This window comes from Scleropages formosus, chromosome 11 (assembly GCF_900964775.1).
Source record: "Scleropages formosus chromosome 11, fSclFor1.1, whole genome shotgun sequence".
Lineage (NCBI taxonomy): Eukaryota > Metazoa > Chordata > Actinopteri > Osteoglossiformes > Osteoglossidae > Scleropages > Scleropages formosus.
The window spans coordinates 24,223,051-24,247,528 of record NC_041816.1 but is presented as its reverse complement, the minus strand read 5'-3'; the positions used below and the strand labels follow the sequence as shown (position 1 = coordinate 24,247,528).

Here is a 24,478-nt window from a genome sequence, read left to right as displayed (position 1 = left end):
ACATTGGTTAAATTTCAGCGAATTTTGGCACTGCGTTCCAAGCACCGGATATTCCGGTACCTTTCAGGATCTTTTGCTTTCTGCAACGTTGTGCTATTTTCTAGAATGTTCCGATGCCTTTTGGAATCTTCCAATGGCTGTAAAGTACCAAACTAAAACTGACACTCAAGAAAAACCAGTGTTATATTTGTAATCGGTAAAGTTTCGCTAATCGTAATTGATGCAAAAATCGATGTAACTAAGAACACTGGAAAAATTTTATTCCATTTTGTAAAACCTGGAAATTTATAGATTTCACAGCCGTGCAAGTTTTCTTTTTTCGCTATATGAATCCTTAGTTTGGTAAAATTCGTATTGGGATGTTTCCTTTTCCATTATAAATCATACTTCAGCCGCCGTAGACTTTGATTAATCCGGTTACGTGTTTCCTGTGAATTCATTTGCCTCGTATCTGCCAAAAAAAGGCTCCTGATTACGTTCGCATTGACGACTCTTGCACATGCGAGAAAGGTAATGCGCGGCGGGGGGGGCAAATCCACTCATTCCTGATATTTAATGCCATTATGTGCGGTTAGTAAATATCTTGAGCAGGCTGCGCATTCGGCGGATTAAAGTGCCGGGCGAACGTTTGATGAAAAGGAGCCGTCGTGGACCGGCATTCATTAGAATGCGGGCCTACGAAACAGATTCTCGGGACTCTGTGTGTGTGTGTGTGTGTGTGTGTGTGTGTGTGTGTGTGTGTGTGTGGGGTGGGGGCCTTACCCCGTGTGCGTGATGCACGTGCTCTGACTGTGCCGACTCTCCTCTCCCCACAGACAGAAATGGCGATGTACAGAGAGGTGTGTTACTACATGCTGTTCGCCCTGGCGGCGTACGGCTGGCCCATGTACCTCATGAGGAAGCCGGCGTGCGGACTGTGTCACCTGGCCAGCTCCTGCTCGTGAGTGCGCCGCCCGCGTCGGAGCGGAGATGCCATCGCTCGGGGCGTAACGTAGCTCACGGATGTTCGAGCGATGGCACGCGCTCGCATGGGTAGTGCCCACACATCAAGCTGGAACAATGACACACACTCACACTCACATATACGTATAAAGACATCCCAGTAATGCTAAGCGATCCCTACTCATGTTTGCTCAGTGTAACGACATGTCCGGCGTTGCGCGTGGTCTTGGCGGCGATGTGAAAGGTTTGCGACTCGCTGAGACGCGCGCTCCTCGGGGCGGACGGCCTGTGGCGCGTGCGCGTGCGTGCGGCTAACTGCGGCCCGCTTTCGCTCGCAGCTGCGTGCCCGTGTCGGGCTCCCGTCTCTCCCAGTCCGTCACCGTGGAGGAAGACAACTGCTGCGGCTGCAACCTGCTCGCGATCCGTCGACACTTCCTGGACCAGGACCTGAAACAGGTCCACATCGTCTACACGTCCTGCCACGACGCGGTGAGTGCTTCCGGAAGGGAAGGGGAAGGGAAACGGTCAGTCGGCAGTTCGACTCGCTCGTGTCGCCCGGGGAGGTCGTGTGACCGCTACGTTGCGCTCGCGAGCAACCGGGGTCTCGCTTTCCGACTCTGATGTCCTGCCTCTGTCCCCCCCCCCACCCCCGTCTCCGCCGGCCAGGTGTACGAGACGCCCTTCTTCGTGGCGGTGGACCACGACAAGAAGAAGGTTGTCATCAGCATCCGAGGAACCCTTTCGCCCAAAGTAAGAGCGTGACGCACAGTCACATTGTCAGCGGCGGTGCAGTTGCGTAATCGCCGACGTGCCCCCCCCGCGCGGCCGGATCCTTGCCTCCGAGCACTTATCCTCTTGGCTGAGAGCTGGATCCGGGCCGTCGCTTGCGCTAAACCTTTCCTCGCTCTCGCTCCCCCTCCATCCTTAAACAAAGGGATCCCTTAAATGTGCACGTTGTTCTTGTTAGGCGCTTTGCGATTAGAACAAGCTCTTTAAAAACACCCCGATAGTAGCAGGGCGGATTCCGAACTGCCCGCAGTGGCCGTGAATTGAGCAATAAACTTTATCTGTAGACATAAAGCTCAGCCTGTGTGGGCAAATATATACCTGACTGACGGGGAGGAGACGGTGGAGACTTCTCAAACATCGAGGTCTGGAGGAGAAACGGAAAATATCCCGTTATTAAAAGAAACCTTATGATAGTAAAGCGTACCACTAACATAATGATGTATATTATATTAATATATACATATAAACTAAAGTTCTGCTCACACACACAGCTGCTTCATAACAGCAGCTTCTAGTGAAGCGCACTTTTGGTGGCATTAGTACATTACACACGTGGGCGGGGCTTGTGGAGGAGGACGAAAGGTGAAAAGTATGTTTACCAGTTCTGAAGAAGAAAAGACAGCGATAACACAGTTTCCCAGCTATGACTGGGAAAACATGCTGATGTGGTGACATTCTGCAATATCACATTATGAAATATGGGTATAGTTCCTTATACTGGAAATAGTCACATGGCCACTGTTGCCTCACCCCCCCCCGAGGAATAACTGCATCTGACCCTGGAATCAGAACAAAGAGAATGACCCAAACAGCTGGCAGTTTAAAATCACAGCGGAGTGAGGCACTTACTAATACAGGCAGTAGTCCCCGGGTTATGAACGTCTGACTTACATACAACCCGTAGTTATGAACCACCCCCTGTAAAGTCTATTATATTAAAAATTTGAGTTACGTACAATGGTTCGTAATAACCAACGGGCGCTACTTTGCGATGCCCGTCAAACCATTGCGTGTCTACAGCGGTTTGTCGGCTCGTGGGGCGCGGGCCCGGGGTAGGACAAAGACTTCCTCCTTTTCAGTCGGACCACGTTACTGTTAAGTGTCTCGTGTGTTACTGTATTTGCCTTTAATTCTTTTTGTTTTCGCCCTCGTAACCATGGCACCGAAGCGTAAACGTGATGCAAGCGATGGTGATGCATCCGAGAAAAGGAAGACGATCACGATTGAAACTAAAGTGGAAATAATAAAGGGATCAAAAAAGGGTGAGATGGCAACGAACACTGGAAAAGCATTAGGCTACAAATCGGTCAACGATCAGGACAAGGTGAAAACAATGGAACGTGTGAAAGGCTCTGTCCTGATGAAATCTACAAGTATCCGACTTACATACAAATTCGACTTAAAGACAGACTTAGGGACGGAACTCGTTCGTAATCCGGGGACTACCTGTACCTAATTAAAAGCAAAACGGCGCCAATAACCGGAGGGGGAGCACAGCAGGGCGAACTTTGTTGCTATTCTTTCCTTGCAGAGAAATGGGAAGCTTGGCTGCTGCCTCCTCCAACACTCGCTGAAGCACAGCGGTGCAGCAGGGGAAGCCCTGCGTCGAGGACGCGCTCACTGTCTTCCTGTAACCCTTCCCATGTCTTCTCCCTGCCCTCCCAGGACGCTCTCACCGATCTGACCGGAGACTCCGAGCGCCTGCCGGTGGAGGAGCAGCACGGTACCTGGTTGGGCCACAAGGTGAGCTCTGCAGGCTGCAGTCCAGCACCTCCGCGCTCGCGCCAGCTGGACCTCAGACTGTGACGCAGGTGGTTGTCAGCGATTCGTCCCCTTCGGTGGCTTTAAAAGGAGAGGAAGCCGTTTGACCTCTTTTAAGTCTAATAAAACGCTTTATTTACTTGAACAACAGCTCTGCCCTGCCTTTGAGGTCGATCTTCCTGCTCATGTTGGCTCTCTCTCTCTCTCTCTCTCTCTCTCTCTCTCTCTCTCTCTCTCTCTCTCTCTCTCTCTCTCTCTCCCTCCCCCTCCCCCCCCCAGGGCATGGTGTACTCAGCGGAGTACATAAAGAAGAAGCTGGAGCAGGAGATGATCTTATCGCAAGCATTCGGAAGAGATCTGGTAACGTTTCGCAGTCTCTGCGCATTTGCTTTGGTGTTTCCGGTGTTTCGCGGCAGGACGTCGCTCCCGCCAGGACGGCGCACGTGCCGACCGGCCGGGCTTCTGCGGAGCATTTCGAACAGGAGGAACGAGCTTCGCGAAAAGACGCACTTTTGCATTAAGGCTCGGGGAGTCTAGTTAATTTCTCGAAGGTCGGCTTTTGACGTTCCATTGCATATCGCGGGACGGCTGGTAGTGTAGTGGTTAGAGCCGCTGCCTATGGATTCAAAGGTCGCAGGTTCATTTCCCACCTCTGGCTGTAGTACCCTTGAGCAAGGTACTTACCCTAAATTGCTACAGTAAAAATTACCCAGCTGCATAAATGGGTAAATAATTTCAGTTCGTAATAACGGCATGGTGTCACAGCAAGTAGTGCTGCTGTCTCACAGTGCCTGGGTGGTGTGAGAGGACATAGGTTCAATCCCTGTTTAGTCTGTGTAGAGTTTGCATGTTTTCCCCGAGTCTGTGTGGGTTTCTTCTGGGTGCTCTGGTTTCCTCCCACAGTCCAAAGACATGTTCCACTGATGTATGGATGAGTGACCCAATGTAAGTAGTGTATCTAGCAGTGTAAATCACCTTGGTGAATAAGGTGTGTGGCCTGATAACACTACATAGAGTTCATTGGAAGTTGCTTTGGAGAGAAGTGTCTGATAAATGAATGTAAATATTGCAAAAAAAAAAAAAAAAAAAGGTGCAGTTCTTAAGTAGGGTTTCCACATCCCCAGCGCAGGGTCCTGTGCTTCAGGCTAGATCTACTTCCGGTCAAGTGCAGCGCTTCACTATGGTAACGCAGGTGTTTCCGTGGCCTTTTCCAGGGGAAGGGTACCAAGCACTACGGCTTGGTGATAGTGGGTCACTCCCTGGGGGCGGGCACGGCTGCCATCCTCTCCTTCCTGCTCCGCCGCCAGTATCCCACGCTGCACTGCTACGCCTACTCGCCTCCCGGCGGCCTGCTCAGGTGAGGTTGCGCAGCTCGCCGGGCGCTCTCGGGCGTTCGGGTTCCTTTCAGGACCGAGGTTCTGCGGAGCGACTTGGTCGCCGGGTTCATCCTTGCTCGGTGTCCTCAAGTTGCGCAGTAGGTCACCTTTTAGCGACGGAGTCTCTTTAGTCACTACGCTGCCGCCACGTACCTGTCTTCATTTGTTCCCCCTTCTCTCCTTTACCCTTCCAGTGAGGATGCCATGGAGTACTCCAAAGAGTTCGTCACCTCCGTGGTTCTGGGGAAGGACCTAGTGCCAAGGTTGGTGTGTGTGTGTGTGTGTGTGTGTGTGTGTGTGTGTGTGTGTGTGTGCGCGCGCGCGGTCTTTTTTAATATCTTGAAATGCCGTTTTGTGTGTATTATGTATTCAGCATGTCAAAGAGACACAGTGTGTGTTGGCTTGCTCAGTGTTTAACCCTTTGCGGTGCGTTTTCTGTGCATCGTTGTTAGTAAATAGACGTGCGTACGTTCGTATTGAACACGCATGTGTTACAGGGAATACTAATTCAATGGAAGCGTTTTCTATTTTCTTGCCTGTCTATCAGGATTGGTCTCTCTCAGCTCGAAGGGTTCCGACGCCACCTGTTGGAGGTTTTGCATAAGAGTGACAAGCCAAAGGTGAGGTGGACATTTGACGTAGTGACCCTACGTGAAGGATAACTGAGCTCTTGTGCGTCTTCTCATTTCTCGCTGTCCTCCTGTTTTCATTGAGTCCGCGTCCCCGTTTCTCTTTCTTTGTCCAGTGGAGGGTCATCATGGGGGGCACTAAGTGTATCCCCAAATCGGAGCTGCCCTTGGACGATGGTCCCCAGCCCCAGAACGCTGCACCGCCCAGTGACCTTAGCATTGCCCTCTCTGCGTCCACCCCCTTGTATCCCCCTGGCAAAGTGATCCATGTGGTCCACAATCACCCTCCAGAGAGATGGTGAGGGCCAAGTGCTGGAGGGGAGGAACGGAGAGGCTGTAAGGCTGCTCCCGTTTCTCACGGAGGTGTGATGCACTGTAGGATACCGGAGTAATATAGGATACTGCAGGATACTGGGGTAACGTGGCGTCTTCCTCTCACGCAGTTGTGGTCAAGAAGAACCAACCTATTCCGCCCTTTGGGGGGACAACAAGGCTTTCGATGAAGTCATCATCTCCCCCGCCATGCTGAACGAGCACCTGCCCCACATGGTAATGGAGGGACTACATAAGGTGAGTGTGGCTGCGTGTGACTTTTGGCCAGCTACGCTGGACCTCACGTGAGCTGGCTCTTGTATCCCTCCCGGTCGTGCTCCGGGTGGCATTCATCGGTCAAGCAGGAGGTGATGTGATGGAAAAGATATACTGCTGGCTACTGCTGTCACAGCACTAGGTGTTTTATACTGCTGTTTACCACTCAGTGTTGTTTGCACCCACAGCATTTTCCCTGGATTGTATGCAAGTCATTTTATAAAAGAGCGGTACTGAGTTGTTATGTGTAAAGTGTGCATTAAGCAGTCGGGGTAATTCGGTACTCTGGTGAATTATTTATTTACCCAGAATGGATTTCTTTGGTGGGAGTACGCTTGGCACAGTACTAGAAAGTATATTCTGCGGTCTTGCAGTATTTTAATCATAAAATGTTCAGAATGTGTGCAAATGTTCGGCATCAGTGACCTGTGGGCCAAAATCTTAACAGAAGGAACATCTGAAAGCTTTTTTTGAGTTAAATTAGAAATGTTTCAACTAGTAAACAGAGATATTTTTGTAGCTTTAAGTGTGAGCCATCAACATTAAATATGAGCATCACGAAAATAATAGCCTTTAATAGCTGATACCAGTAAAGTCATTTTTTGGCTTTTAACAAAGATGCACAATCCTTTAGCTGAACAGAAAACTTTCTTTGTTCTTGGACACGTTTTTCTTTGGCTTTGTCAAGTCTGTTAAGCATTTCTTAATTCCTTGTGCATGACAGCAACAGTTTCTTAGAATGTATGGCATGTGGCTCGTTCTTCCACGTGTTATTTTCCTTGGCCCATTTTCCAGTATGATTTTAATTTTCCACAAGTGTGCCTAAAATGTGACTTTTTTTTTTTTTTTAGGAGGCATCTCTGTTTGCGTTATTCGTTACGAAAGACCCCCACTAACGTTAAAGCTGCAAGGGCATCGATCACATGAATATATGAATGATTTCAAACTGAACAAACCAAGGGATTTATGGGCTGTCGTGTGGGCAACCTGGGACTGGAAGTTTGACCTCGTGGTAGGCTGCCAGTGGTGGGTAAACGGTTCGTTTTGTGTATTTAAGCTGCTCGACTGTTACGTGCGTTCCTGTAGTAAGAACGGGAAAGCTCTGTGGACCCCGAACACTGCTGTAGACTAATTCAGGTAAAGTATTCGCTTAGTAGACATTGTTTTCAAAGCCCAATTCTGGAAGCTCTCCAGCTGTAATGAAGAAATTCCAAGACTTTAGCTTCTTTTATTCAACACCATCTTGAATGTTCCCCATAGCTGTGCATTATGGGAAAGGAGGGAATTCCAGAGGACAGCGGTCCCCCCTTATCTGTGGTTTCGCTTCCCGTGGTTTCAGTTACCCGCAGTCAACTGCGGTTCGAAAATATGAAAATTCCAGAAATAAACAGTGCATAAGTTTTAAATTTCACCCCGTTCTGAGTAGCCGTCCCGCCCAGGACGTAAATCATCCCTTTGTCCAGCGTATCCACGCTGTATACACTACCCGCCTATTAGTCACTTAGTAGCGTCTCGGTTATTAGATCAACTCTCACGGTATCGCGGTGCTTGTGTTAAAGTAATCCCCCCTTTTTTCCCATAATAAAAAATATTTAATATAAAAAAAATCAATAAATACTTATTGTGCCTAATTTATAAAAAACTTTACCATAGTTATGTACGTATAGGAAAAAAAAACATCGTATATATTTTAGATTCGGTACTATCCGCGAAGGGGTGCGGTGGCGCAGTGGGTTAGACCACGGTCCTGCTGTGCGGTGGGTCTGGAGTTCGAGTCCCGCTTGGGGTGCCTTGCGACGGACTGGCGTCCCGTCCTGGGTGTGTCCCCTCTGGCCTTGCGCCCTGTGTTACCGGGTAGGCTCCGGTTCCCCGTGACCCCGTATGGGACAAGCGGTTCTGAAAATGTGTGTGTGTGTGTGTGTGTACTATCCGCGGTTTCAGGCATCCTCTGCAGGTCTTGGAACACATCCCCCATGAATAAGGGGGGGCTACTGTACTGTAATGGGTACACACAAGTGGGTCATGGTGGGGGTGGATAGAAGAGCGCCGTCTCAAAGTGTGACACACACATGTGAATGTTTATTAGCGTATAACGGGCGAGAGAGGGACGCGAAGAAGATCATGATGAGTTGTCTAACAAGGAAAATAAAGGGTGTTCAAAGTAAACTTAGCAAAAATAAGTGAAAGGAGACAAGCCCAAGAAAAGGTTTGTGATATGTGTGCATGATAGAATTTGTTCCTGTATTTATATTTGGAATATTACTCATCAGACAGGAGCCTGTCATATTCCCCGTGGAAAAAAATCATGGAGTACAGAGGGTTTGCGGTACTTCAAGAAATAAAGTTCACAGGATTTCTGCGTACGTGATTAATTTATTCATTTACGTAACCGATTAAGTGCTTCCTTTCACATATTTATCTGGGTATCGGGTGCAAAACGTGGGTAGTTTTCCGTAAATTATTTCATAAACACTTAATCTGGCGTGCTGTCCAAAGATGAATAGCTAACAGCAGCGATCGCGGCCAGGAATCCCCTTAGTTATTACATTTCCAAAAGAGTAGGCTTTCCAGACAAACTTCACAAATAAGTTTCAGCCAATAAAATATGAACTGTAATAACAAACCAACATGAAAGACTTAGCTGGATCCAAAATTAGGAATGGAGCTAATTAGTTGTTTGGTTCCTGTTTATGAAACATTGTGCTAGAGGAGAGGAATTATACTGCAATAACTGTTCATATTGATAATGAAGGTGTTAGGACTGAAATTACAATGCTGGTATTTTCGGTACTGGCACCCAAGAGTATGTCCTCAATAGCCTCCTTTGGGGCATTCTTGATGTTGCAGCTCAGAGGCTGTTTGTGAACTTATTGAAATTATCTGCACTTCTGCATGAATGGCACCTAAAATCTGATGTGGGATTAACTGAAGTCATAGTAAAGTATTTAACAAACACACACATTTTACACTGATGTGTTTGTTTAAATCATATGCTCCGAGAATGAAGGTTACTGGAAAAGGTATGTGAACCGTTTCATTTCATAATTCTTGGAGCCTCCTTTATTAGCAGCAACCTCAGTCAATCCTGTAGCTGTTTATCAGACATGCAATGAATTTAGGATTTTTTTTTTTTTTTTGCCGATTTCCCTGTACAAAACTGTTCCTGTTCTTGTTTTTGGGATGTCCTGCTTGAATGGCCTGCTTCAGGCCAGGCCCTGCATTTCGATAAGACTGAGGTCAAGGCTCGGCCATTTTTAAACATGGGATTTCTTTTGTTTGAGCCACTATTGTTGATTTATTCCTGTGTTTTGGATTATTTTCTTATTGCATGTCCCAACTTCTTCTGAAGTTTTGGATATACAGTTTGATGTTCTACTGCAGAATTTCTTGGTACAACTTGGATTTCATTGGTCAGTCAATGACTGTAAGCCATCTAGGCCCTGTGGCGACAGAGCATCTCCAGACCATTATTCTCCCACCACCATACCATAGCTAGGATGAGGTTTTGGTGTTAGTATATCCCCCCCCATCAAACCTAACATGCATTTGCCAGAAAGATCTGTGGACAGGTGAGACAAAAATTGAACATTGCTGCAGCTGTGCTGCCCCCAGGTGGTTTCCTCTCTGGTGACCTCCAATGATCAACACTTAAGGTTAGAGATTCTCAAATGTTATCAAGGTGAACACGTTGAGATCCTTAACTGTTACCGTTGGGTTCTTTGTCACTTGTCTGAGTATTGTACCGTTTGGCCGTTCATTGATCTTCATATGATGTCCACACCTAGAGAGTAGTCACACTGCTGAATTTATTCAATTTGTAAACTATCAACCTGACTGTGGACTGATGGAGACCCAGCTCTTTAGAAATCCTTTTGAAACCTTTTCCAGTCTTATGCTTCTTTTGAGGTCCTCTGAAATCTCTTGTGATGAAGCTGTATTTCTGCAGAAGTCTGTTGCAAAGAGTAGGTAACCAAAATTACTTTTTTAATGTGGTGTGTCAAAACCCGTTGAACTGACTTGAACACTGGACTCCAGTTACCTTGTTTTCTAGATGTCATTATCCTAGAGGTCACGTACTTTTCACATCAATTACTCTACTTTTTTTAATAAAGGCATGGAAATGTAAAATATTGTGTGTTCCTTTTTAAAGTGACAAATTATTACTTGTTTGAAGATTAGATCACATTGTAGCAGTAATTCATACTAAAATAAGACAGTTCTTAAGTGTTTACAAACGTTTCTTCATAGCTGTATTTATAGCATGGAAGCTACCAAGACTTGGCTACTGGCTGTTTCAACCTAGCTCTAGAGGGATAATATTTCTGAATATCAGTAGTTAAATTTAAATTTCCCATTGCTCTACTGAGATATTAATGGTAAAAGAACTGCAGTCAGAGCATTAGGAACAACAAAAGTGTTGTTGTAATTACTAATTAATAATTACTAATACTTTGCAGTATGGATTGTCTGGTTAGAAGAGAATATTTCAGTTCATGTACTGGTGGCTTCTCTGGAGGTTTTTTGAAGAGTGAATTATGGGTCTGAATGGATGTATTTGGGGTAGAATAACACGGCATTATAGGAGCCATTGATCCAAACACTGCGAACATCATCTTGATCATAAGAGCATGGTATATCAAGGCTCATATTCTAGAAGTGTAGAAGGTACCAAGGTAACATTCAGAAAGGTGACTTTTAGAAGCTACCAAGGTATCTTCACTAGACTGCAATCTCCTGTGGAATCTCATGAACCAATGTACTGAACATCGAGCACCTTCACGTTTTTAAAATGAGGCCTTGGCAGGAAGCTGAAAAGTTCTCATGAAGACGAAAGGTTTGGAAACGGTGGGTTACAATAGATGTGCCACTGTTACCCCCCGAGCTTTGTTACATTTCATTAATGAGTTTGATTTACCTACTTGTATGCCTCTTCAGTAATTTACCGTCCTTTTCTGTGCATCCTAACCTTTGTTGATGTCTCGACAGGTGCTGAAAACCAGTGCTCCGACAATTGAGTGGACTGCAGTGGAATAGAGGGAGATGAGGGTTGCGAGCCACCTAGCTTCACTCTTTTAACCCCTCCACAAAGCTCTCTCTTCTCAGTCGCGTCCATCTGGCACTAGGACGGCTTCCAACGGCCCACACTTATTAACATATGCTTTTATCTTCAGATACGGGTGGATTTGTGTAGTTAACACAAGCTGTAGTTGAATCTGTACCCCACTCACCTTGGGAACTCTCTCACGCAGCAGCGGGCACCCTGGGTTCCCCTGACTGGAGAACCTTCATTCCTGTTCTTTCTTGCTCTGTTAAGACTTTTCCATGCCTTAATGCAACTTCAAAGTTCACCAGCAAGCTCTATGCTAGTCATGGATGATTTCCAACCCCTGAGTGTTTACGGTCAGGCATCGATTGATTGATTGATCGATTTATTGATTGATCGGCATATTTATACCTGGAATAGTGTCAGAACCGAAAGAAAATGAGGAACTGAGTGAGTCTTTGTGGAGATGAAATACAGACATAAACAGCCTGTACGATGACTGCAGAGTCAAGAAATTCTTGCTCTTGTGTATGACACTGGAGGATAGCGTGTTCCTTCCTGTCTGTACTTATCCTTCGTGCACTGTATGTGTCATCATTCTGATTTTAATTTAACAAAGATATCCGCTGTTTTTGTTGAAAGTGGTTGTGGCAAGTAGGAAGTTTCATAGGCTGGAGAAGTCTTTCAGAAGTTTGACACTTTATTTTTTCCAGGCTGTTGTCTGAGGAGTTCTTGATCTATTGCACTTTTGCCCAAATCAGTTAACTTTCTAGCCCAAAGATACATTTCTGGCTATCAAATGAAGAAATAATACATTGTTGCTTGATTTTGTAGGACATGCTTTAATAGTACTGGTCTGTTCCACTCGTGACAGATTTGTGCTCTTGAGTAACCTTCCTGCTAATTGGTAGGTCCTTTTGTTTGTTGACTATCAGTGCAGCCAATCAGCAAAGACATGCGCTTTACCAAGTTGCGATCCAGCCAATCAGGAAAGATACGCTCTTTACTGATTTGCAGTCCACCCAATCGGGAGCCATCTGTGCTTATGTGACTGACAGTCCAGCCAATCTGATGTGATCTATGATTTACTGATTAGCAGTCCATCCAATCAGGAGAGAGATTTTTTTTTTCTTTTTTTTTTTTTTTTTGCTGATTAGCAGTTAATCTGAGTGGAATGTTTCTGATATTCTTACTCCTCTTTGCAGTATTCCACAGCAGATCATATATATATATTCACTGTATGTTGTCCGTGTGCATGTGTTCATGTATTTCCAAACCATTTCATATTGTCACCTCATTTACTCATTCTGAGTACAGTATTGTCCAAAACCAGTGTTAACACTCCTTGTGATACCCCAGCATGTATTTTATTTCTGTAAATAAAAAAAAAAAAATGTGTGTTTTTAGTTGTGGTACGTTACCTGTGTATGCTCCTTTCACGTTTTCTGTATTCATTATTTGTACCTTAAATCACACCATAAATCTGGAACCCAAAATAAATGTATCTGTCTTGTAAACCCTTTAGAGATCATGGGCTGGAATTGTGCCCTTGCCCACATGATCTTCCCAGTGTTAGTGGTCTCTTTCACATCTGGTTTAATGGAAGTTGGTTCACAGTTTAGTTTTCCTTTTGTCAAAAATTACATGATATTTTAAACATGTCACAGCATTAGGCCCTGACTTATTGTCATCTCGAAGCATCTAAAGGCCACCCAAGAAGAAAGACCACCCCGTATAGTCGGTCGCTGTATGAGCCACTCGGATGCCGTTACGGCTGTGTCGGTTACCATTTCCTTATCCGCAAAAAAAGGGGTCCAGGTTGAGCGAATAGCCACTGTGCTGCCGTGACTGGAGTCGGCAGCGCGTGTTTGTAATGAGCGTCTTACTTAATACCGATTTGTACGTGACGTCTGGCAGATGCCAGCAGTGTTTTCCTGTGCGTAGCTGCAAAAGTCCGCCAGGATGCTCTGTTTTTTTCCAATTCAATTAGGTAAGTTCACCAAAGGGTGAGGGGACCGGAGGCCTTTTATTTTTTTTTTTTTAATGGTCTTCCGCTTTCAAACAGCATCCTGCTGTTGTCGTTTTTCAGTTGAGTTGGCTAGACTTACTGCAGTGCTGCTTCTATACCTCTGTATGATTCAGCTCTTGGACATCTTTTATGTAACTGCAGGCTTCTAGACAGCGATGTAAAAATAACTGCAATGGATCTCAAACTGTTTGTTCCCGAGCATCTATTCCAGGTGTGAAAGTGACCCGAAAATGAGTGTGTCGGTAGCCCCTGCATGCAAGTGTGCGTCCGTCTATCCGCCCAGTGACTTGTCTGCGGCCCGTCTGTATAAGCGCCTGTACGTTTACGCGCCGATCGTTCGTGCTGCGGTCGTGTGCTCTTTTGTTCCGGCGTTTATTGTCAAACTCATTTCGAATAGAGCTCGACTTTCATTCACGGAAGTCTGTATCCTCCTTTTTTTGCATGATTCATGCCGGCGCTTGTAGTCCGTCAATAAAGCAAACATTTCTTAATAGTTTTATTTTTCCTCCCCGTGCAGTCTTTTCGATAAATAACGACATCATTGCCGGCGAAACAATGTTTTGTGAAAAAAGACCCCTCAGATTTAGTTGCTTCGAAGATTGCGGTAGTGACACTAATGCGGTCATTAAATTTTGTTGTACACGACCAAGTCCACATACTGGAAAATAATATTAGTCTGGAATTAATTTTTAGTAAGCCGGAAGTTCAAGGTGTTGAGCATAAGCTTTCTTTTGATGTTGAAACCCGAAAATAATATAACAAAATGAGCTGAAAAAAACTGCAAAGGCCAACGTTGGGCAACGTAGAGACTCTCCTGGTGTTATTTTGGGCTTGTACCAAATTTTAAGTGAGCCACCAAATGTGGGCTGGGGATACGTGTGGACCATCTGTCAATCAGGTGTCAAACACGTCAAGGTGCGGAGAACAAAAACCGACAGAGTCGCTGGAGGAGAGAGAACTTGTTTATTTTTGGCGAAATGCCCGCTAAAGCCAATGATGGAGGGCAAAATGCGTTGCACCCGGTCTTTAAAAATGAGACCTCTCTTGGCCTCCGAAGCCCAATTTGTCTGTACGTACCGTACGTGTACAATATGTATAAATGAGGTCATCAAACATCCAGCTTCCATTCAAAACCAAGTCCGTAGACAACGACAAATAATAATTAAAAATACGTATACTAGTGATTAAGCAAAGGTCAAAAAAACAGATATATAACTGGTATATTGCAGGAAAAAAAAATCATCACCTGGTAGGGCGAAGGAGGAAAAGCCAAATCCTGTGGGAGCTATTCTGTATCCGTTCCGAAAGGGTGACGAAATGAAATTTGACTTTGGTTGTAGTTTGAGGGGGGTGGGGTATTCTATTAGTGAGGGCTATTGTTAGGAAGGGTGGGTGTGATAGTGAGCCTTCAGACCTTTTTCCTGTTCTGAGCCACTGCCTGTGACGCAGGATTCTTGTTGGACTGCGGTTGCAGTGTAATAGGAGCATGCTACCCAGCATGCCGTGCGACCCATCATACGGCGCTCTGGCCGAAGCCTCTTGGTGGCCCGGTGTCAACAGATAAACCTGGAAAAACAGTTTTTCCAAAGTGAAAGAGCAAAATGTTAGAAAAGGTACAGCCACGCATATATGGAAAAGTATGGAGCCTAAACTAAACGGGCAGTGTGGTAGCACAGTGAGTAGTGCTGCTGTGTCATAATATTTGGGTGGTGTAAGAGAATAGGGGTTCAAGTCCCCCTTGGTGCATGTGGAGTTTTGCATTTTGTCCGTGTGGGTTTCCTCTGGGTGCTCTGGTTTCCTCCCACACTCCAAAGGCATGCTGTTCAGGTTCACTCGTAGTGTGTGAGTGTCTCACAGAGAGAGTGTGTGTGTGCTCCACGGATGCATGGATGAGTGACCCAGTGTAAGTAGTGTATTTAGCAGTGTAGGTCACCGCGGTGAATAAGGTGTGTGGGCTGATAACACTACAGAGAGTTTATTGGAAGTCGCTCTGGAGAAAAGTGTCTGCTAAATAAATAAATGTAAATTCCTTAAATTCAGAGTATCTCAGAGCTTTCATTCAGGCTCCACGGAAAGTTCCACCTTGAAACAGCTCACTTGTGACTCTGGGTTTCATAATCCTGTTGGCCCCAAAATCCAAAATCTATGCCCACTTCTTTTTTTTTTCTCCAGCCAAGCAACTTCTCGTGCCAACCCCCCCCCACCGGATTCAATTTCTCTTTTTTTTTTTTCTCTGTATGACAGCCATGATTCCTTTTCAAGGCTTCCATTAACACGCACAGCTGGGGGTAATTCGTGCTGGGATCCCTCCCTTTTATGGTGCGCTGCACTACAACCAGTGAAATATACAGTATCTGCCCCATGAAGTCTGAAGGCCTCAAGTGTGCTCTTGCTCCATTACGTGACCCTGTGCACTGCTGAAAAAACGTACAAATAACAATCGGAAAACTTTACTCTCTTCCACCTGATCAGTCTTGCCCGTCCTCCTTCGTAACGTTGCCTCTTTTCCCTGCTTTCTGCTCGTAGGTACTCGAGAACTACAACAAGGGAAAGACTGCCCTCCTGTCAGCTGCAAAGATCATGGTGAGCCCAACTGAGGTGGACCTCAACCCTGACACCATCCTCATGGGGCCCGTTGTGTCCGAGGAGCCGACGCCCATCAGTCACCACCGTAGGAACAGCAGTGTCAGGTCAGCATAGCTCAGCGGGTGTGCGTGTGTGCGTGTGTGCGTGTGTGTATATACATACATACATACCTCGTCACTCCGTGTACATGGATGTGAAGTCCATCTAACTGAAGTATCTGAGGTTGGGTGGCACGCTTGCACGGTAAGTAGCACTGTTGTCTCACAGTAGCTGGGTGGTGTGAAAGGCCATGGGTTCCATCCCCATTGAATGTGTATGGAGTTTGCATGTTCTCCCTGTGGGTTTCCTGCAGGTGCTCTGGTTTCCTCCCACACTCCAAAGACACGCTGTTCAGGTTCCCCCATAGTGTGTGAGTGACAGAGAGTGTGTGTGTGTGTTCCACTGATGTATGGATGAGTGACCCAGTGTAAGTGGTGTATCTAGCAGTGTAAGTCACCGTGGTGAATAAGGTGTGGGCTGATAACACTACAGAGAGTTTATTAGAAGTCGCTCTGGAGAAAAGCGTCTGTTAAATAAATAAATGTAAAGCTCTAACCACTGTATCGTAATCAGTAAAAGCTTAACAATACGGACATCCCTCAATTTATTAACGGCCCCTGTTCTGTTAAAACCTCAGCTAAAGCTTGAAATGAATTAAAAAATTTACTTTAATTTCTTTTCCCCTCGTTTTCATCAACTGCTCGTCCATTGCAGGGTCTCTGTGTTCCAGACCTTGTCCTGGAAACATAGGGTGTGAGACAGGGAACGCCATGGGTGGGATGCCAGGCCGGTGCAGCTGTTTTATTGCACCGTGTTTTAACTTGAAACATCGTGTGTATCGATCGTCAGCATGTGGCCACTTTAAGTTTGCTCTTTTTATCGATACAGTCAAAAGAAGTGTAATAATAGTGGCGTCTCTAAATTAATTTAGGAGGCAAGAATGAGGGAGAGCTGGTAGTGTAGTGGTTCGAGCTACTGCCTTTGGGTCCAACGGTTGCAGGCTTGATCCTGGCCTCTGGCTGTAGTACCCCAGAGCATGGTACTTACCGTAAATTGCTCCAGTCCTGTGTAAATACGCAGATAATTGTAAGCTGCTTCTGAAAAAAGCATCTGCAAAATGGGTAAATGTAAGTTAAATTAGATTAATTTCAATTGTTATTTTCCCAGTTTCTGGGTGTGCTTTACTGACACTAGAGAAAAAAAAAATTTTGTATGTTTGAAAATTCATAACTCGGACGTTCATAGAACGAGCACCCAGTGTACTGTTGTACAATGTTTACATTTGACATTGATTAGAATCGAAAAGTATGTGATTCGCCTCCATTATTTTGATGTCTATGTTGTTCAGGTTTGTTTCCGTGTGCCCCCATTCAGCTGCGTTGCACTGATTTGTTTTATTAATTTAGTGGCGAAGGACTAACAGAGGCTCTCGGTGCGACTCCTCCCCCTCCGTCACACTGCTGTGCCCCCAGCGTTGTGTTGCTGTGTAGGCTGACAGCAGCGAGCCCAGCCTTGTGCACGACACCATAGCCACTTCAATCGTGTCATTATGGTAAAATCCCAGTAAAGATCAGTGAAAGCTCAAGCAGTGATGGTGAACTTTAACCCTTCATCCCATCCTGAAGTTCTCCCTCCAGGGGCCGCTTGCTATCACTCCCCATCTGCCTTCCGTCCCTTAATTTTAACCCCCTCCCTCGTCGCTTCTCTCTTCCTGCTGTCTGTCCCACGCCTCGTCCTACCGCCAGGTCTTGCGCCCGCTCCGAAATCTCTCTGGACGGGTTCTCGGAGTGTCCCCCTCCCCCGGTTCCTGTGGTCCTGCGGGGGGCACGGGAGCGCCTCGCGGTGGAGCTGCGGGACCGGCGAGCCCCCCTGGCAGTGATGGAGAGCCTGTCGGATGCAGAGTCCCTCTACAGCCTGGACTCGCGCCGCTCCTCTACAGCCCTGCGCGGCTCCCCCAACCTGGGGGGCCTGCTCTTCCCACTGGACACCCCCATCCCGGAGGAGAACCCCTCCCTCAGCTCCCGCACCGAGCTGCTGGCTGCCGACTGCCTCAGCCAGGCAACCCCCGCGCGGGAGCTGGGGGAGCATGGGCCCTACTCCACCCCCCCGGACTCTGGCACCACGCCTCACTTCCCGTACCGACTTTCCCCCGCTACCCCCCGCTACAGCGGCTACTTCTCCCCCGTCCCTCTGGCCCAGACTGTCATAGGTCAGTCATTCCACCAGGGGGCAGCATACCCGTTCTCCTCCTCGGAGACTGGTGGCAGGGTCCTCGCACCGTCACCTACCCAGACTGGCCGGAGGAATGCGCAGGGCGAGGAGGAGAGCATCACTGTGGGCTCTTTGGCGAAGAAAGACAGGGGGGAAACACCATCGAGGGGGGGGACAGAGCGGCAGTTGCCCGCGCTCGCGCCTCCGCTGCCCAACGGAGCCCCAAGCCAGGCCGTGCTGGAGTTCGCCCAGTACCTGGACTCCCTCTTCAAGCTGGACGGCAGCGCTTCGCCGACGCTCGAGCTCTCGGATGATGAGTCGGAGTCCGGGAGAGGCTCGTACGTCCAGGAGGAGCGGGCGGGGGAGCAGCACCTGCTGGCACGTGCCACCCTGGAGCCCAACCTGGTCCCCAAACCTCCTCGCACGTTCGCAGGCTCCGCCGACCCCTCCTCCGGTATCTCCCTTTCGCCCTCGTTCCCCCTGTCCTCGTCGGGGGAGCTCAACGACCTGTCGCCCGGAGACGGCGTGCACCCGGCCAGCGACGCTCTGCGAACTCCTGCCTCTTCTCCGTACTCTGGAGAAAAGACACTGTCATCTATGGTGTAACTCCTGCCTTCTGGCTCGCTTTCTCTCCACCTCCTCCGCCTCCACCTCCACCTCCACCTCCTCCTCCACTTCTGCTTCTAAGTGTGGCCGCGGAGCCTGTGCTCCGCCAGCGCCCCCTGGTGGTCCCTCAGTAACGGGCCGGCGCTTCGCTGTTGGTCGGAGGCCGCAGCTCCTTCGGCGAGCGAACGCTCACCAGCCACCTCTTCCGTGCGACACGTCGAAGGTGGACAGGGCGGGTTGCTGACCCAACGTCCAGGACGCCGTCTTTACGAGCCCCACTCTGTATTTGCACAAATGGGGTTTTAACCGATGGCCCTCTATTTAATGAGAAAAGGGGCTTTATGACCCGACTGCCCACGTTCCACTTGAGCAGTACGCCACAGAACCCCCTTCCTCCTCCTCCAGAGAGTACACACACACACACACACACACACACACACACACACACACACACACACACACACACACACCGATGTGTGCGACTGAGGGATTACACACAGCCAAAGGGGTGCCACAAATACCAGGAGCCGCGCTCATCCACACGCGTCGCAGAGGAGATCGGGAAACACACACAGCTAGAGCGAGGAGTGGAGTGTCAGATGTTCACTCAAGCACAGACCACTGGAGACGTTAACACGCCCGGCCGTACGGGTCACTCGAAATTCGCAGGTGACGTGAGACCTACCTGCCAACGCGACGCCGTGCGAGACGTAAAACACAGGTAACACACCACCCATAGGCGATGTTACACACTCCCACTAACACAGAGGTGATGCCACACACTCCCGCTGGCACACACGTGACATTATACATACCAAGCAGTGGAGGTGGGTCTGGGAACATCTCTTTGACAATATAAAGCTGGAAGAGAGGAGGAGAGAAAGGAGAGAGAGGTGGGGAGAAAGGAAAATTAAAGGGATGAAGAACTATTTATATATAAATATATATATATGTATAGTGAGAGTGTTTACACACAATTCCTCAGGTTAACAAAGAGACAGAGAAAACTGAGACGCTCGGCTCGGCAAAAGGAAACGAAACCGAGCTGTTCTGTCAAGACTCGAGAGTAACCGAAGTGGTTTTCAGACGATGGCAAACAACAAGATATGTGCAATATACTGCATTTGTTTGCTCTTTCCCAGGTTTGCCTACGTCTGTGTTGTGCATTTTGCTTTATTATGTAGGAAAGTAAAAGATATGATACTTACTACATCATCCGTACCTTCAGAAAAAAGCTTGTATTGCTCCTGCCTACACACACGCAGACACACACTTAAATACCTTGCCCCTTTTGCCAAATGTAAACCTCTTGCCAAATGTAATTATAAAGGTGTCATGCATATGTATAGAAGTTGTGCGAAAGTTGAACAAACAGTTAAGGCAGCGGAGTCCACGTGGACTTTCCCTTCCAGGTCGGTTGTAGGGACGCGCAGCACAGCGTCGAATCTGGACTGCGCTGGGTCTGGACTGTCTGGCCATCTAGGCTGCTTTTCCAAATGCCAATAATGTAACACTGCCACACGTTGTTGGAGATCACTGAGCTCTCTGGCTCTGAACCTAGGAGCCAGGGTGCTTTTTTTTTAGTTCTCTTTTCAGTGTGCATCCCACACCTGCCAGTAGGAGGCGCTCACCAGTTCATCAGGTAATGGGACCTACGACCCAAGGGATAGTGCCATGACCCTAGTCAGTCTTAAGTGTGTTTGAATTACAGCTGGAAAGAGCCAGCATTTTCTTCTTTTGTTCTTTATAAATTTTAGAAATGAGTGGCAGCTTCATATCTATGTATTTATTAATGGTTTATTCATGAATGTCTTAATTTATGGTTATGATTATTGTTGTTATTGGCATTTTTATACTGTTGAGTTGCCTTTTTATGATGTGAATGGAGTGTTTTTGTGGAGAGAGGGTTTCTGGACAGCAGCTCCCCCCCCTTTCAAATGAAAGAGTACAACTCTGGGCTCTGACACCTACTGATGCACTCCTGTCAGTCACAGGAAACTTCTGGAACACAATCCCGCAGAAGTGTGCTCCCTTTAATAAATGTGTCGCAGTCGTCAGCGTGGGCTAGTGAGCTGCCAGTGCGCCCCTCCGCCCCCCCTGTGTGAAACACCAGGGCCGATGAGGCGTGTACCCTTATGTTTACCGCTGTATCACTGAGACTGCCCTGGTCCTCTTCCACACTGACTGCACAGCACTTCTCTGCATTTATTTATATCTGTACAAATGGTCTTGTTTCTAAATACTGTATATAAAACTTATGCCCATAGGAAATCATGTCGAAACAGTACTAGATGTTTTATGATCATTACCATATTTTAAATCTATATCATTATTGACATGCATTTATATATAATATATATAATATATATAAAGAGAATGTGTATGACGTATCAAATCCATATAGTAAAAATTATATGAGAGGTTTACAGAGAGAGATATCTATGTAGAGAACTACAGTAAGTCTGTTAGCCTTTGCTTCTTCTATTTTTCCCTTCCTTCTACAATTTCCCTGAAACCTTTCTATTCGAGAATGAGAATGTATTTCTATACCCCTTTCCAGCCCCCCATGCACACTGGTCTGCTGTAATGAAATAAAGCGAAACCAGTCTCAAAACATGGTAAAAACACTCAGTTGCTTGACGATTGCTTTTTTGCAACTGCCATTGTCACTGCAGAAAATGAGTTTTGATCCACTTAAGACATCAAGAGGTGTGACTTTTCATCTACTTGCTTGGGCAGAAACACCATTTATAAAAGTGATGAATTATCTGTTGAATATAGTTGTGAAACCAAAGCTATTCTATGTAACAATGCAACTTTTACTGCTTTACTCTCACAAGGTGCTGGTGATATCCACACCAGGTCTTTGTTTCTGTGTCCATTTTTTTTAAAATGAGAAAGAATGAACTTGCTGTACAAAATTAATGTTTAGGAAGTGAAATTGGACATTAATGCAGTAATGGGTGTTTAGTTACAATTGTAGCTGTACTGTAAAGCCAGGTACCGCACCTGAGACTGACTTCACATTTCACTTTGAGACTTGATTATAGAACTGAAGACTTGCTTGAGAAAATGATACATACATTAATCTGTAATGCTCTGCCAAACTTCTACTTCATGCTATAGCATGCAAAATTTGTTGTTCTTGCTGCAATTCATTAAAAAGACTGCCAAGGTGTGATACACTATGGGAATTGTTCCATTTTTCCTCTGTAATTAAACTGTAATGCTTCCGATGCATAATTACAACTGCCGCAATGTAACACCATGTCATAAAAACAAAGACACGACCAACTTCATTGCCATGTGACTTAAACACTGTGTTCCAGCAAAAGAGCAACAGAGGTAATGTAAGGATATGTTTTGAAACAAATGTGTTTCTGAGACACTTCATGCCTAAATTTTGTTTTGTGGATCCACTAAGAGAAGAAGCACTCTCCCACCTCTCATACTAATATACCCATCCTCATAGTTAACACATCTACCCCTTGAGACCTTTTACTCTTAACTCACTCACTAACCAGGCCCTGCCCCAAATATGTAGACTCCTTTTGACAGCTTCAAAATCACACACACACATTTTCAGAACCGCTTGTCCCATACGGGGTCGCGGGGAACCGGAGCCTACCCGGTAACACAGGGCGTAAGGCCAGAGGGGAAGGGGACACACCCAGTACGGGATGCCAGTCCGTCGCAAGGCACCCCAAGCAGGACTTGAACCCCAGACCCACCAGAGAGCAGGACTGTGGTCCAACCCACTGCACCACCGCACCCCTGTTCACTTCCAAATCACATCATGTGCATATATGTACAGACATGCGTTGCTTAACGATGGGGATACGTTCTGAGAAATGCACCGTTAGATGATTTTGTCATTGTGTGAACATCATAGAGTACTTATACAAACCTAGATGGTATAGCCTCGATCATAGAGTGTACTTGCACAAACCTAGATGGTATAGCCTCGAGCATAGAGTGTACTTATACAAACCTAGGTGTTATAGCCTCAATCATAGAGTGTACTTATACAAACCTATATGGTATAGCTTCGATACAGTCAAGACACGGTAAACACAAGATTTATGACGCTGCTGCCAGTGTAGCACAGCATACTATTTTACAGTACTTTTTTATAAGTAGAAAGAGTGCACTGTAAAATAACAAAAAGTACCATATAGTAAATACATAAAACAGTAACACACACACACACACACACACACACACACACACACACACACTTTCCAAACCGCTTGTCCCAAATGGGGTCAGGGGGAACCGGAGCCTACCCGGCAACACAGGGCGTAAGGCCGGAAGGGGAGGGGACACACCCAGGACGGGACGCCAGTCCGCCACAAGGCACCCCAAGGGGGACTCGAACCCCAAACCCACCGGAGAGCAGAACCCGGTCCAACCCACTGCGCCACTGCACCCCCCTAAAACAGTAACATAGATGTTTATTATCATTATGAAGTATTATGTACTGTACATAACTGTAATATGTGCTATACTTTTATACAGCTGGCAGTGCAGTAGGTTTGTTTACAGCAGCACCACCATGAACACGTAACACATTGCACTACGACGTCGCTAGTCGATAAGAATTTTTTTAGCTCCACTATGATTTTATGGGACCACCATCATATATGCAGTCAGACATTAAGTGAAATGTCTTTAACCGGCGCACGACTGTATTGTAGTGTATGTATTGATGCTGACAGCCAGGTCACTGTACTAGGAATTGTGTGAGTCCACTGATGATAGCTCTCGCACACAATTGGAGAATTATAGACCCGCTCTACATGCAGGCACGCACAGAAAAATAGCTGCACTGGTCAACACGCGCAGACAATTGGGGCATTGTACCTTAGAAGGAGATTTTGCGCTCAACCGGGAAGCCAAATTCACAACGAATGTTTGGCGTGAGCGAAAGGTAGTGACCTGCTGGCAATTCTTGGGTCAAGAGTTGTTCCAGTGACTGCCCAGGGCTTGGTGTATTCTGCAGCGCGATGGATGCGGTAAAAAGATGCCAAAGATACTCTCCTCCACATGAACCACAATAACTGCGATGCTACGTACTTTCTTGCGAAGCTCCTTCGTACTCTGGTGCATATTCCCAAAGTCTGCTTGAAGAGATCTGCCGTTGTCATCGGCGTCCTTCATGTAAGTCGCAACGGACACATGGAACATCTGTACGGGCGAATCAGAGTTACATGTCTTAAATTCCTGAATGAACAATTGAAAGGTGATGCTGCAGCACACACATGCGTACACACTCAGCTGGAGCAGAATGAACTGCTTCAACCAGCCCAGCTGTTTCATTGTCACTCGTAGTCTTTATCTCCCTCTTGCGTGCTTGTGTCCTCCGAAACAATCTGGGCAGTGTGACCAAAAGAACAGAGGCGTTGTTCGGGGCAAACAGGGAGGGTGGCGGGGCAGAGAGAGCGAAGCAATCCAGCTGTGAGGGACAAGACAACTAAAGAGCATCTCGCGCCGAAAAGGGGTGGAGGTGGACGAATAGCATCGGGGTGAAGAACGCGCACATAGGCCCCGATTCAACCCAACCGCCATGTCAACTTACACAACAATCTTCATTCATTTCCCAAGCGACAAAACTTTTATTAACGCGCAAAGCCACAAAACTGCATTTACGGTTGCAACGACGGGGCCGAAACACATAATTATGAGGTACTTTGACGTCTCACTCGGCCTGGGCCTTGTAACCCAGCGCTGAGTGTTTTCTATGGACAGCCCAACGCAAAGGAAGAACATAAACAGTCTTTCCCTCAAGCTAAAATGCCTCTTGGATATCTTCTTGTGATGGTGCTAAACTGCAACAGGTTTATTATTATCGCAATAAAATACCTTATGGGTGTTTTGG

General features: G+C 46.8%; 1 protein-coding gene across 2 annotated transcripts in view; it reads left to right on the top strand.

The window, feature by feature from the left end:
- The window catches only part of dagla (diacylglycerol lipase, alpha), a 34,222-nt gene extending 12,443 nt beyond the window's left edge, over window positions 1-21,779 (top strand). For both annotated transcript variants that reach the window (XM_029256109.1, XM_029256110.1), the window contains 12 exons: window positions 816-940; window positions 1,281-1,431; window positions 1,609-1,692; window positions 3,397-3,474; window positions 3,772-3,852; window positions 4,707-4,849; window positions 5,063-5,131; window positions 5,416-5,488; window positions 5,614-5,795; window positions 5,941-6,067; window positions 15,685-15,848; window positions 17,529-21,779. In XM_029256109.1, the coding sequence (XP_029111942.1) occupies window positions 816-940; window positions 1,281-1,431; window positions 1,609-1,692; window positions 3,397-3,474; window positions 3,772-3,852; window positions 4,707-4,849; window positions 5,063-5,131; window positions 5,416-5,488; window positions 5,614-5,795; window positions 5,941-6,067; window positions 15,685-15,848; window positions 17,529-18,600 (2,349 nt within the window). In that variant the 3' untranslated portion in view covers window positions 18,601-21,779. The remainder of the gene's footprint in view (window positions 1-815; window positions 941-1,280; window positions 1,432-1,608; window positions 1,693-3,396; window positions 3,475-3,771; window positions 3,853-4,706; window positions 4,850-5,062; window positions 5,132-5,415; window positions 5,489-5,613; window positions 5,796-5,940; window positions 6,068-15,684; window positions 15,849-17,528) is intronic.
- Window positions 21,780-24,478: the final 2,699 nt, after the last annotated feature.